The sequence below is a fragment of the Pteropus medius genome, unplaced genomic scaffold (genome assembly GCF_902729225.1).
Source record: "Pteropus medius unplaced genomic scaffold, Ma_sr-lr_union100, whole genome shotgun sequence".
Taxonomy (NCBI): Eukaryota; Metazoa; Chordata; class Mammalia; order Chiroptera; family Pteropodidae; genus Pteropus; species Pteropus medius.
The window spans coordinates 6,257,054-6,270,800 of NW_024350397.1; the positions used below are offsets into that span (position 1 = coordinate 6,257,054).

The 13,747-nt window shown below is 37.5% G+C and overlaps 1 protein-coding gene across 2 annotated transcripts in view; it reads left to right on the plus strand.

Moving 5' to 3' along the window:
* CCNY (cyclin Y) overlaps positions 1-13,747 on the plus strand; it is a 202,604-nt gene that overhangs the window by 170,081 nt on the left and 18,776 nt on the right. For both annotated transcript variants that reach the window (XM_039839808.1, XM_039839809.1), the window contains 2 exons: positions 310-367; positions 461-580. In XM_039839808.1, the coding sequence (XP_039695742.1) occupies positions 310-367; positions 461-580 (178 nt within the window). The remainder of the gene's footprint in view (positions 1-309; positions 368-460; positions 581-13,747) is intronic.

A 13,747-nucleotide genomic window follows, 5' to 3' on the forward strand; every position in this document is an offset into this window, starting at 1 on the left:
ATCTGTTAGCCTTTGCTCAGAAACAAGATGTTAAAAAAATTAGATTTGGTTTATTTGAAACTCAGAAAATGAAAATCTGTATTTTCACTTAATTTATAACCTTTATTTCATAGACTATTCAAAAATTATCTAATACTGTACCCAAGTAAAACAGTATTATTCATGAATAACTCGTACCATCTCTTACATTTAACACTGCCTTCTCTTTTTTGAAATAACAGTTGAATCAAAATATATTTTTGTTTTATTTTGAATGACAAACATTCTTGCAGAAAGTAAATTCCATTTTCTGTTATTTTTTTCCACCAGGGACCCAGATGGAAGGATGCTCTTAGATATTTTTGATGAAAACCTTCACCCTCTTTCGGTAATCTCCTCCTTGTGTTTCATGATATTGTTTAATTCTTTCTCTTTTGCTCTTTTTGGGTGGCCTGTCATCTGAAAATATTTTCTTCACCAGAAATCCGAAGTGCCACCAGATTATGACAAACACAACCCAGAGCAGAAGCAGATTTACCGGTTTGTTCGGACACTGTTCAGTGCTGCTCAACTGACTGCTGAATGTGCCATTGTCACCCTGGTGAGTGCCCTCAGGATGACCGCAGCCATCCTCTGTTGAATGGAGTGGTGTAAGCAGGGACTTTCATCAGGGAGCTTAGGGACACTACAGCTTCTCCTTCTAGGTGTTCTTTTTGGAGAATAGAGTAGAGTGTAGGTCTCCCAAAGAGGGTGTGAAATCTGTTCCACAGTCCCCTCCTAACATCAGTTGTACAATCACATTCAAAGCCAATAAATATTGAAACGTTATTAAATGCAGGTAAGTAAATATTGGGATAAAGGTGGGTAAGGACCAAGGCAACCTCCTCTCTATGAAAGTATAGCTTTCCTGTTGTTATTTTCCTACAAAAGTATTAATAACATTTATAAGATATGATGAACACATACATCCTACATGAATACCTATATAGGAAGGAGTGGCATATATTGCTACTTTCTCTTTTGATTTTGTGCAAATAATGTGTCTATAAGATATTCAGAGATAGCACGGAGGTTATCTGCACTTTAAGACTCAAGTAATAGATAAAAATCTGTAACCTTACTTAGATTCTTAAAACTTTAGGAACTGTTTAGGTCAAATGTCATTTGAGCTGTAGATTTGACTGAAATTTTACATGATGTGCAACTCATAAGAAGTTCACTTTGCCTCTGAATGAGCTGTCCTGTAGGGGATCAGAAAGCCATTTCATGGAGCTTCTGAGAAGAGGTTATATTAATGTCTAATAGAAAGTGTACGGACCACCTGAGGGGAACCCTTTGTATCTTTGCCACACTAAGAGCTCTGTTCCCCAGCTAATGCAACAGTGAACCTATTTGTTTATTCATTCATTGATTCATCCATTTGTTTGTTCATTCCTTTTCTTGTTGAACCTCTCCCTAATGGCTAAAACAGACATTCAGCAAGTAAATCACCAGTCAATTGGGATGATTATAGGTTCTTACATTGCAATTGAGAAGTATATTTATTGCTCAGGTTTGTTCCTCACAAAGGATTTCAGTTTCAACGCAAAAGGGTTGAAATTTTTATGTAGGGAAATTGCAATGAAGAGAAAAGAAGGGTAAGAAAATCAGATGAAAACATGGATGAAATTAGTACTAAAATTCATGCCATGAAGAAAGATTTCTTTTGAAGCTACGGCAGATGGATTGTGATGGGGATTTTTTTACCTTTAATTTCTACAGAAAAAAGAAAATTATGACTGGACTGTGACCTGGTAGTGCCACATTGCCTAGATTTGTTAGAGAGGAGATAAGGTTTTAATCCCTGCAGCTTCCCACGTTTCTGCAGAGATGTTAAGAGGTCATCTGAAGTGCATGCCCCTGTCTCCAAGGGTGACGGGGCGAATCAGTAACTCATGTCTTTGGAGTCCTATAGGACTAATGCATATTTGTCAGTCATTGTCACTACTGAAATTACTGCAGGACAGGGCAAATCCACCCAAGTGGGGATTCAAGTCCTGTACCGAGAGTTGGTGAGGATCCTGACTGCACCCAGGAAAAAATTCAAGTGCATGCCAGAGTTAGAGTCAGAGGAATGTTTATTAGAGAAATAATAACACTCTGCAGACTGCGTGGTCCCCTCTCAGAGGCAGAGAATGAGAGGGACTGAGAGGGGCCCTGAGTGTTTGGGGAATTCAGTGTATATGTCTTTCTTAGTTCCTATGAATTACAGTTTGAAGACTTTGTTTACTTGTTTTCCTTCGATAGTACGGGTGTGTAGCATGAAAGACATGGGCATGCAATGTTAAAAGCATGCTAGTAACCCCCAGTCTTTGTTCTATAGGTTCCCTACCATTTGGCTGCAGGGAATGAATGACTGGCTTTATGTTGTGTAGAGTATGACTTAAAGACTCTGTTTTCCCTTCATAGTATGGGTAAATAGTTTGTTAGTAAACCTAGCAAAAATCTTTCTTTGTTCTGTAGGTTCCTGTGGTCTGACAGCACATTGTGGGCTCTGATACAGCTTAGTTTAACATCTAGTTCTCATGCCTCTTCCCTATATCAAAATGTTCACCTGTCACATTAGATAAACTTGTGGTCTATCAGATTAGCTTGTATCAGAATCTTGTTGGTTCCAACCTAAAGATGAGCAGCTGTGGGGTCCCATGAATGAATCAGTCTCAGCATTGCAGACTGATTCTCTGACAGCTGCTGCTTGCGGTGGCTGAGGGTCAGCTTGCACACCTATAACAGCAGTCCCCAACCTTTTTGGCACCAGGGACCAGTGCTCCTATGAGAATCTAATGCCTGATGATCTGGGGTCGATCTGAGGTGGTGATGCTAGCACTGGGAAGTGGCTGCAGATACAGGTGAAACTTTGCTCACTGGCCCATCACTTACCTCCTGCTGTGCAGCCTGGTTCCTAATGGGCCACAGACTGATACTGGTCTGCGGCCTGGGGTTGGGGACCCCTGCATGTAAAGAGAAGGCAGACAAAATGCATCCTCTGAGCGAGATTATGTATGATAACTCCCTTTTTCTTGCCTCTCCTGGAGTTAGAAGCAGCCATTCAGAACAGGTCCTGTCTAGAGTTGACAGAGATGTATTAATCTCTGCTTTATTCCTGTGCGTTCTCTTGGCATCTTGGCATGCTGCCCTGGGGGAGTCTGTGGGGGAGGGGAGTGGGAAGGACAGCAGTTATCTCTGGCTCTGCTGCCCACAAGGGAATAAGACTGCAGCCAGCCTGTGTAAGAGAACATACAAGACCTTCAGACAGCCAGGACCTAGTTAACCCAAAGCATGTATTTCACAGCCCAATTAAGTTCATTTTAAAAGAGTAACAATAACTTTATTTCACTAATTATATTTCTTGAGCTTTGCAGGATATGCTGAAGCTTTCCTATTGATAACTGATACATGAGGAAATTAAAAGTGAGGGTAATTGAATTGTACTGTGCTGAGTTCTAAGTTTTCACATGAGAGCGCTTTGTCACGTTCCCAGCACCAGCTGTGGGAAGCTGGATGGAGTTGGGTGGAAGGCCATAGCATTTAATTGCCCATCCATCTGGCCCATTGTTTCAAGAGTTACTTGAGCTGGGTTATCCTTGGAGCCATAAACAGGCACCTGATTTAGTCCCATTTGGTACTCAAATGACAAAATATATAGTGCACTACCTGTCTAAGCCAGTTTTGATTATTATAAGAATGAGAAACCCACACAAAGAGCCCAAAGCTGGAGATTTATTGGAAGGTCCAGAGTCGCGTATCTCCCTTGTCCTTCAGGGGGAGCTTCTGGTCAAACATGCCAGGGAAGTAGCTATCTCAACCCTGACTCTACATCACTTTTTCATTTAAGGCCCAACACCGGCTAATTCAGTCTCGTGTGTTTAGTTCAGATTTTGCAGAGGGGATGAATTTTGATTGGCTCCATCAGTGACGCGCTCAGTTCCTTTGGGGTGAGACATCCACTCTTAGAATAATCACTTGTGACTCAGAGGTAACAGGAGAAGGGGGCCTGGGACTTTGCCCTGAGCCACTATTTTTCTCACTCTGTAGGCTCTTCTGCTCAAAACCTCCAGTAGTTCCCCATCTTCCTCAGAGAAAGACACAAAGAAAAAGGAAAGCCCTTATGTGACCCATTGGGCCCCAGCAGGATCAAGCCTCCTTTTCTGCTCAACTCAGTTGTCATCACCTCTCACTCTGGTCATCACTGTGCTCAAACTACTCTGGGCCACAGACACAGAGCTGCCTCAGGACTTTGGCACTCGACACCTCTGCCTGGAATCCTCTTTCCCTGCCCTCCTCCAAGTGTTTGCTCAGAGGAAATGTCAGTGGGGCCGTCATATTTTGGATTGTAACCTCCCTCTTCATTCCCTCTCATCATTTCCTGCTTTGTTTTTCTCCATAGCACTTATCATCAATTAACATTGTTTTACTCATTTATTTTATTTTGTCTGTAATATAAGCTCTACAATTAATGGTTTTCTATCTTCTTGTCTTTTATTTCTTTACTGCAATATGACCAGCATCTAGAACACATCCCAGTACATAATTAATGCTCAATAAATATTTATTAAATGACAAAGTAAGCATAGTAATTACTACCTACTGGCTGAAGTAAATAAAAACGATATTGATATACCTCATACTTTGTCTGAAACACAGGGAGCATACAGTAGCTACTTGCCATAGTCTTCCTCTTCTCCAGTAGTAGTTTTATAACTTTAAACTCATATTCTGCTGTTTCACTGCTTACATTATTAAGACGAACTTTCTGAAGGGAGGGTGGCAAAGTCTTTAGCTGTAGGGGCATCACTCAGCCAGGCCCCTGATTGAGTGTTGCTGACAAGGTTGATTCTATCTGGAGAGCTGCGGTGATGGATGGTGGGAGGGAGAAAAGAATTTAGTAACTGATGAAGAAGAGTCAGGCATAAAGTAAAGGGGAATCGAGAAGAAGTGGTGGTGGCAAAGTGAGAACTTACCAGACAAGAGTAGATGTGTTACCTTTTTATTAATTTTTTTATTTTTTATAACTTTATTGAGATATAGTTCACATACCGTAAAGTCTACCCACTTAGCATGAACATTTCAGTGCTTTTTAGTATATGGTGCAACCATCACCACAACTTAATTTCAGAATATTTTCATCACCCCATAAAGGAGCTCCTTACTTTTTAGCAGTCACTCTTCATTCCCAACTCCCACTCCAGGCTCAGGTAACCACTAATCTGATTTTTCTCTATGGATTTGCCTGTTCTAGACATTTCATATAAACGGATTCATATAATATGTGGTCTTTTGTGACTATATTCCTTTCACTGACCATAATGTTTTCCAAGTTCATCCGCATTGTAACATGTATAGCATTTCATTCTTTTTTATTGCCAAGTAATAGTTCATTGTATGGATATACTACATTTTGTTTATTGTTTGATGAACATTTGAGTTGTTTCTACTTTTTAGCTATTACAAATAATGCTGCTGTGAACTTTTGTGTACACATTTTTGAGTGTGCATGTGTTTTCATTTCTCTTGGCATATATATCTAGGAGTGGAATTGCTGGGTCAGATGGTAGCTCTTCGTTTTAACTTTTTGAGGAACAGCCTGACTGTTTTCCAGTGTGGCTGCACCATTTTACATTCCCACTGCCATTGTTTTGAGGGCTCCACTTTCTCCATATCATATCCTTGTCAATAGTTGTTACTGTCTTTCTGATTTTAGCCATTCTAGTGAGTGTAAAGTGATAACTCATTGTGATATCTCATTGTAGTTTTGACTTGCATTACTCTAATGATTAATGATGTCGAGCATCTTTTCATGTGTTTATTTGGCATTTGTATATTTTCTTTGAAGAAACGTCTGTTCCGATTCTTTGCCTATTTTTAGATTGAGTTCTTTTTATTATTGAATTCTCTATGAGTTATGTGTTCTGGATATAAGTCCCTTGTCACATACGACTCACAAGTATTTTCTTCTATTCTCTGTGTGTCATTTCACTTTCTTAATAGTGAAATTTGCAACATAGCTTTTCATTTTTATGAAGCCCAGTTTATATATTATTTTGTCACTTGTGCTTTAGTGTTGTATCTAAGAAACCATTGCATAACCTACAGTCATGTGATTTACTACTACATTTTCTTCAGGAGTTAAGTAATTTTAGCTCTTACATTTAGGTGTACTGTCGTGAGCTATTTTTATGAGATAGGGGTCCAAATTCATACTTTTGCATGTGGATATATGGTTGTTCTAGCACCATTTCTTGAAGAGACTGTCTTTTCTTCTTTGAATTGTCTTGTCACCTTTGTCAAAAATTAATGGACCATAAATGTGAAAGTTTATTTCTGCACTTCCAGTTTTGTTCTGTTCATCTATATATATCACTATGTCAATACCACAGTCTTAACTACCATAGCTTTGTAGTTGAAATCAGAAAGTACGATTCTTTCAACTTTGTTCTTTTCTTTCAAGATTATTTGGCTACTCTGTGACCTTTGCATTTTTCTGTGAATTTTAAAATCAGCTTGTCAGTTTCTGCAAAACAAAGAAACAAAATCAGCTGGGATTTTGATGATAGCGGTTGCACTGAATCTGTAGATCAATTTGGGGAGTATTATAGTCATAACAATACTAAGTCTTCCATCCGCGAACATGGATGTCTTTCCATTTATTTATTTTTCAATTTCTTTCAACAGTTTTTATAGTTTTCTTTGTACAAGCCTTACACTTTTTTTGTTAAATTTATTTCAAAATATTTAATTCTATTTAGTGCTGTTGTAAGTGGAATTGTTTTCTTAATTTTATTTTCAGATTTTTCATTACTACTGTATAGGAATACAAATTGTTTTTTGTCAGATTGATCTTGTATCCTTCCATATTGCTCAACCCATTTTAGTTCTAATAGTGTAGTCGTTCTTTGCTAGATAACTTAGAATTTTATATATATAAGATCATGTTATCTGCAAATAGATAGTTTTACTTCTTCCTTTTCTATCTGGATGCCTTTTTATTTCTTTTCCTGGCCTAATTGCCTTAGCTAGAACCTCTAAGCATGGTGTTAAATATAAGTGGTGAGAGTGCTTTGTCTTGTTCTTGATCTTAGGGGAAAAGCTTTCAATCTTTCTCCATTTAATATGGTGTTAGCTGTGGGTTTTTCATAGATGCCCTTTGTCAAATTGAGGGCATTCCCTCTGTTCTTAATTTGTGGGGTATTTTTTTTATCTCGAAAGAATATTAGATTCTGTCAGATCCTTTTTCTGCATCTATTGTGATTGATCTTAGGTTTTTGTCCTTTATTCTACTGATATGTTAAATCAACCTTGCATTCCCAGGATAAATTATCCCACTTAGTCATGGTATATAATTATTTTTATATGTTGTGGGACTTTGTTTGACAGTATTTTGTTAAGGATTTTTACACCTATATTTGTAAAAGGATATTGTTCTTTGGTTTTCTTTTGATATCTTTGATTTTGGAATCAGCGTAATGCTGGCCTCATAGAATGAATTGGAAAGTGTTTCTTCCACTTTTTTTTTCTGAAGAGTTTGAGAAGGATTGGTGTTAGATCTTGTTTAACCCCTGAAGCCATCTTGGCCAGGATTTTTCTTTATTGGAAGTTTTTACAATACCAAGACAGTCTCTTTGCTTTTTATAGGTCTTTTCCAATTATCAAGTTGTTCTTGTGTCATTTTGTATGTTTTGAGGAATTGTCCATTTCATATAACTTTTTGGCATATAGGTATTCATAATATTCCTTTATAATTCTTTGTATTTCTGTAAAGTCTTTTGTAATGCCCTCTTTTGTTTCTGAGTCTACTGATTTGAGTCTAATCTCTTTTTTCTTGATTGGTCTAGATAAATGTCAATTTTATTGGTCTTTCTACAGACCAGCTTTTGGTTTATTGATTTTCTCTGCTTTTCTGTTTTCTTTATTTATTTCCACTCTACTGTGTTAATTCCTTTCTTCTGCTTGCTTTGGATTTAGTTTGCTCTTCATTTTCTTCTAGTTGTTTAAGGTAGAAGGTTAGGTAATTGATTCGAGAGCCTCCTTTTTTTAATACAGGAATTAATAGTAATAAATTTCCCTCTAAGCTTTAGCTGCATTGCATAAGTTTAAGCAGTTTTCATTTTCATAAATTTTTTTAAATAAACTTTTTAAAAATTAAATTTATTGGGATAATATTGGTTAATAACATTACATAAATTTCCGGTGTACGACTTTAGAATACAACATCTGTATACGCCATTATATGTTCACCACTCAAAATCTAGTCTCCTTCCATCACCATACATTTTATTTTAGATTTGCAGAAAAATTGTGAAGATATTACAGTTCCCATATACCTCACACCCAGTTTATTATTAACATCTATAATATAATGTTATATGATATAACATCTATAGTGTTGTTATTAACATCTTATATTCCTTTGATATAGTTGTTACAATTAATGAACTGATAATGATACATTATTATTAACTAAAGTTCGTAATTTATTCAGATTTCCTTAGTTTTTACCCGTTGTCCCATTTATTTTTCAGGATCCCATCCAGGATACCACATTATATTTAGTTATCATCTCCTTAGGCTCCTCTTGGCTGTGAAAGTTTCCCAGACTTTCCTTGGTTTTGATGATCTAGACAGTTTTGAGGACTACTGGTCATAAATTTTGTAGACTGTCCCTCAGTTAGGATTTGTCTGCTGTTTTTCTCACAATTAGACTAGGATTGTGCGTCTTAGAGAAGGAAACTACAGAGGTAAAGTTCCATTTTCATTATATCTTATCAAAGGTACATACTGTCAATATGATTTATCACTATTGACAGTAACCTTGATCACCTGGCCGAAGTTGTGTTTGTCAGGTTTATCCATTGTAAAGTTACTCTTTTTTTCCACTTTCTGTGCTACACTCTTTAGAAAGAAGTGACTCGTGCAGCCCAATCAGATCAGGAATACCAATCATGGCCAGCTGTGTTGAGTCCCAGCTTGAGTGGCTTTGGCAAGGTCCAGTTATTGCTGCCACTCAGCCCCTGGATTGCAGCCTAAAAGATTGCAGAACCTGGTACTCTGATGATGAAGTGTGACCTGTAGAATCTATCGATCTGACCCCTTTTGGGTCACTTTAATAGTTTCTAAGGAGCTCTCAGAGCTGTTATTCAAATAGCATCTATTTAGTGGTAAGTCTAAATATCTCTTTCGTGTTCTCCACCAGTTGCTAGGAAGTAAGAATCAGTGGTGAAATCACCAGTTGGCTAAACTGTGTGATAGAGAATCTAAGATTAATGACCTAGTGTTACTCTTTAAAATCAGATTGGAATAATTTCAGCATCATTGGGATTTTGGTTACATACATCCTTAATTCCATTAGTTTGCATTTTACTCCTCCCCCATGCCTTTGAACAGTTTTGTTATGTGCAGTCAACTAGACGCGCTGTGTAACTCTGTAATTGCTCACTAGCTTGTATTTTATAGAGACTCCTTAGGATGGTCCTTCTTATGAACCTAAATCTGAAAATTTAATTGAGCAGGTGTGTCCTGTTACAGTGATCTAGGGATATTGTTTAGAAGAATCAATCATATGTTATTTCACTTGGCAGAGAATTAAAATACTCAGGTGGGAGTTTACTAAAGAAATTGCAGCTGACCCATAGCTTTACTGGCAGATTCTGCTTTATTAATGCTGTTAAGTGGAGCTTGTTATGAATGCCTTATCTTTCAACATAACAACTGCCTTTCCTTGGTAATGGAGTGTGTTATAATACCTAATTTCTTTAGTTAGCCTTAATGGGCTATCAGACATGGTGGATGCTTGTTTTTTTTTTTTTCCAAACATCATCTAGCATAGTTATTAATATCTATCAACTAAAGCGTAAAGTAAGGAAAAAGAAAATTGAGTAGCCACCTTTTTGCACCAAGCTAGTGAGAATCTGTTTCAGTGGGGCTCTTGGAGAGATCCGCATAGCTCGTATATATAAAGGAATAAATTCTTAGGGATCTGGGTGAAGATTGCTTCAAAACCTCCTTTTTCTATTTCTTTAAAAATCTGGAGGCTTAGTTAATTCCAGCCTCAATTTCTGCTCTTAGTACATTTTTATTATACATTTTCTGACTCTCTCCTTGGTGGAGAATGAGAAGAGTTAATCATTATTAGCCTTTGTAAAATATTCAGTCTGGGGTCCCAAGTACAGTGTCCAGCTGAAATTCCACTTGGCCTGGCTTGGATCTTTGCCTGAAGAATTATGATTTCACACAATTAAAAATCATGATCAAAAACATTAGCCATCATACTCAATGGGGAAAGGCTAGAAGCATTTTCCGTAAGATCAGGAACAAGGCAAGGAAGCCCACTTTCACCACTCCTGGTCAACATTGTATTGGAAGTCTTAGCCATGGCAGAAAGACAAGAAGGAGAAATAAAGGATATCCAAATTGGAATGGAAGAAGTAAAATTCTTGTTATTTGAAGATGTCATAATACTATATATAGAGAACCCTAAAGATTCCATCAAAAAACTGTTAGAACTGATCAATGAATTCAGTAAAGCAGCAGGATACAAAATTAATATTCAGAAGTCAGTGGCATTCTTATATACCATTGATGAACTTTTGGAAATGGAAATTAAGAAAACAATCTCATTTATAATTGTATCGAAAACAGTAAAATACCTGGCAATAAAATTAACCAAGGAGGTAAGAGACCTGTTCTCAGAAAATTATAAATCATTGAGAAAAAAAATTGAAGAAGATACAAATAAATGGAAGCGTATACCATGCTCATGGGTAGGAAGAATCAACATCCTTAAAATGCCCATACTACGCAAAGCAATCTGTAGATTTAATGCAATTTGTATCAGAATACCAATGGCATTTTCAGAGAGCTAGAACAGATAAATCTAAAATTTATATGGAATCATAAAAGACACCAAATAGCCATGGCAATCTTGAGAAAGGAGAACAAAGATGGAGGTATCACATTGCCTGATATCAAACTATACTACAAGGCTATAGTCATTAAAATATCATGGTACTGGCATAAAAACAGATACATTGATCAATGGAATGGAATAGAGAGCCCAGAAATAAATGCACACCTGTATGCTCACTTAATATATGACAAAGTAGACAAGAATATACAATGTGGTGAAGACAGTTTCTGCAATAAATGATATTGGGAACACTGGACAGATACATGCAAAAAAAAAGAAACTGGACCACCTTCTTACGCAGCATACAAGAATAGACTCAAATGGATTAAAAACTTAAATGTAAGACCTAAAACCATAAAACTTCTAGAAGAAAACATAGACAGTAATCTCTGATATTGCTACTAGCAATTTATTTTCAGATATATCTCCTTGGGCAAGGGAAACAAAAGAAAAAATAAACAAATGGGACTACATCAAACTAAAAGGTTTTGCACAGCAAAGGAAACCGTCAAAAAAACGAAAAGACATCCGAATAGGAGAAGATATTCACTTATATGCATCTGATAAGAGGTTAATATCCAAAACATATAAAGAACTCATACAACTCAACAACAATAAAACAAACAATCTTATTTTAAAAATGGGCAGAAGACCTGAACAAATATTTCTCCAAAGAGGGACTACAGATGACCAGTAGACATATGAAAAGATGCTCAAGGTCACTAATTATTAAAGAAATGCAAATTAAAACCACAATGAAATACCACTTCACACCTGTCAGAATGGCTATCCTCAATAAATCAAAGAACAAGTGTTGGCGAAGATATGGAGAAAAGGGAACCCTCATACACTATTGGTGGGATTGCAAATTGGTACAATCACTATGGAAAACAGTCTGGAAGTTCTAAAAAAATTAAAAATCGGTCTATCTTTTGACCCAGCAATTGCACTTCTGGATATTTATCTAAAGAAAATAAAACAGTAATTCTTAAAGATCTATGCACGCCAATATTCATGGCAGCACAAGTTACAATAGCCAAGATATGGAAGCAACCTATGTGCCCATCAATAGGAGATTGGATAAAGAAGTTATGATTCATATATACAGTAGAATATTACTCAACCATTAAAAAAATGAAATCCTACCATTTGCAATGACATAGATGGACCTAGAGGTTATTATGCTGAGTGAAATAAGTTAGACAGAAATAAATACTATATGATTTCACTTATATGCAGAATCTAAGGAACAAAAAGAACAAACTCGCAAATATAGAGGACAATCTGGTGACGGCCAGAAGGAAGGGGAGTTTGAGGGCTGGGAGAAAGGGGTGAAGGGTTAAAGAAGTACAAATCAGTAGTCGATAAGATGGTCGAGCACGGCACAGGGAATGCAGTAGCATTAATACATTGGCTAGCTGGAGAGCCAGAGGAGAGAAGGAGCAATTAGGGGTATATAAATGTCTAACCAGTGTACTGTATACTTGAAACTAAAAATAAAATTAAAAAAAAAAACAAAACAGCTCACTCTTTCTGCTCATTTAATATAATAAATGCTGTTAAAAACTAAAATCTCCAGAAATTGAGAAGTTGACTGAACTTTGTTCAGTGACCTACTTTTTCACCAACGGTTGTCACAACCCAGTGCTATTGCTGTTCAGTGAGAGATTTAGAAGCTCTCAGGTCCATACAGTGCAGGTAGAGTGCCCTGCCGCATGACCTCCTGGGGTGTAGTTGAAGGTCTTTTTGACTTCCCGTGCTTGGCACAGCAGAGTGAACTCTTCCTCCTGGAGCTTTCTCGTCTGAACCTCACTGTACACCATTGCAATTGTCTCACAAACCAAAGAGTCAGTGTCACCTATAACTCCACTCTACCTTTGTAAATGCAGTTCCCTTTCCCGAATGCCATTATTTGTGGCCATTTTATTAGATAAATCTCGCAGGAAATCTGCTTCCCTGCATCTGTAGTCCAGAGTCAGAGGTTCTATGTAAATGTTTCTGACTTGTTCTGCAGGATGATGTGTCCATTAAGCAAGCACTCGGGCCACGTTCTGCTCTGGCATCTTGCTAGACGCTGAGCTCACAGTGGGCATGAGTGAGATGTGGTCTTTGTCCTCTGGGAACATGTGATTTACTAGGGGAGAAATGATTAAGAAGGCAGCTACACTACACAGACAAACGCAGCAAGGGGGAAAGTGGGAGGGTCACTCAGACTAAGGTTGCGGGAAGTCAAGGTGGACTTGCCCTATAATGGTTTCCTGTTTCATTAATTTTCAGTAAACTCTTGTCACAGTGTATTGGCTTTTTATCTTTGAGATTTGAAATATGTTAGTAATTTCTTCTTGTGATTTTAACTTTATCTTTTAGCATAGTTCTTCTGATCCATTCTGGGGAATGCCTGGTATGTGAGATTAGCCCTAAGAATCTAGGTTTTTAAGATTTAAACAATTGCTTTTTCCTTAATAAAGCACTGGAAACAGAACAGTAAGCCTTCTGAGTAAAAGAACCATTATTCATCTATTTATTCATTCAGCAAACAGTTGAGTGCCAGCCCCCATCTTGGCAAAGCTGCTGTATCAGTGGAAGAGACAGACAGGGTTCTGAGCCCCCTCTCCAGATTTTCCTGGGTGTTCACCATTGCTCCTGTTCTACAGACAGTAGGTTGCTTCTGCCACTTTGGAGGGAGCACATGACTCTTCTGCCTGTGGTTTAGAGATCAGAGAAATTAGGGGAGGCTCCATGGAGGACCTGCTAGCTGATGGTCTACTCAATCTGTTCAGAGTTTTGCTTCCATTAGGATTATTTCTCCTTCCCTCCCTCCCTTCC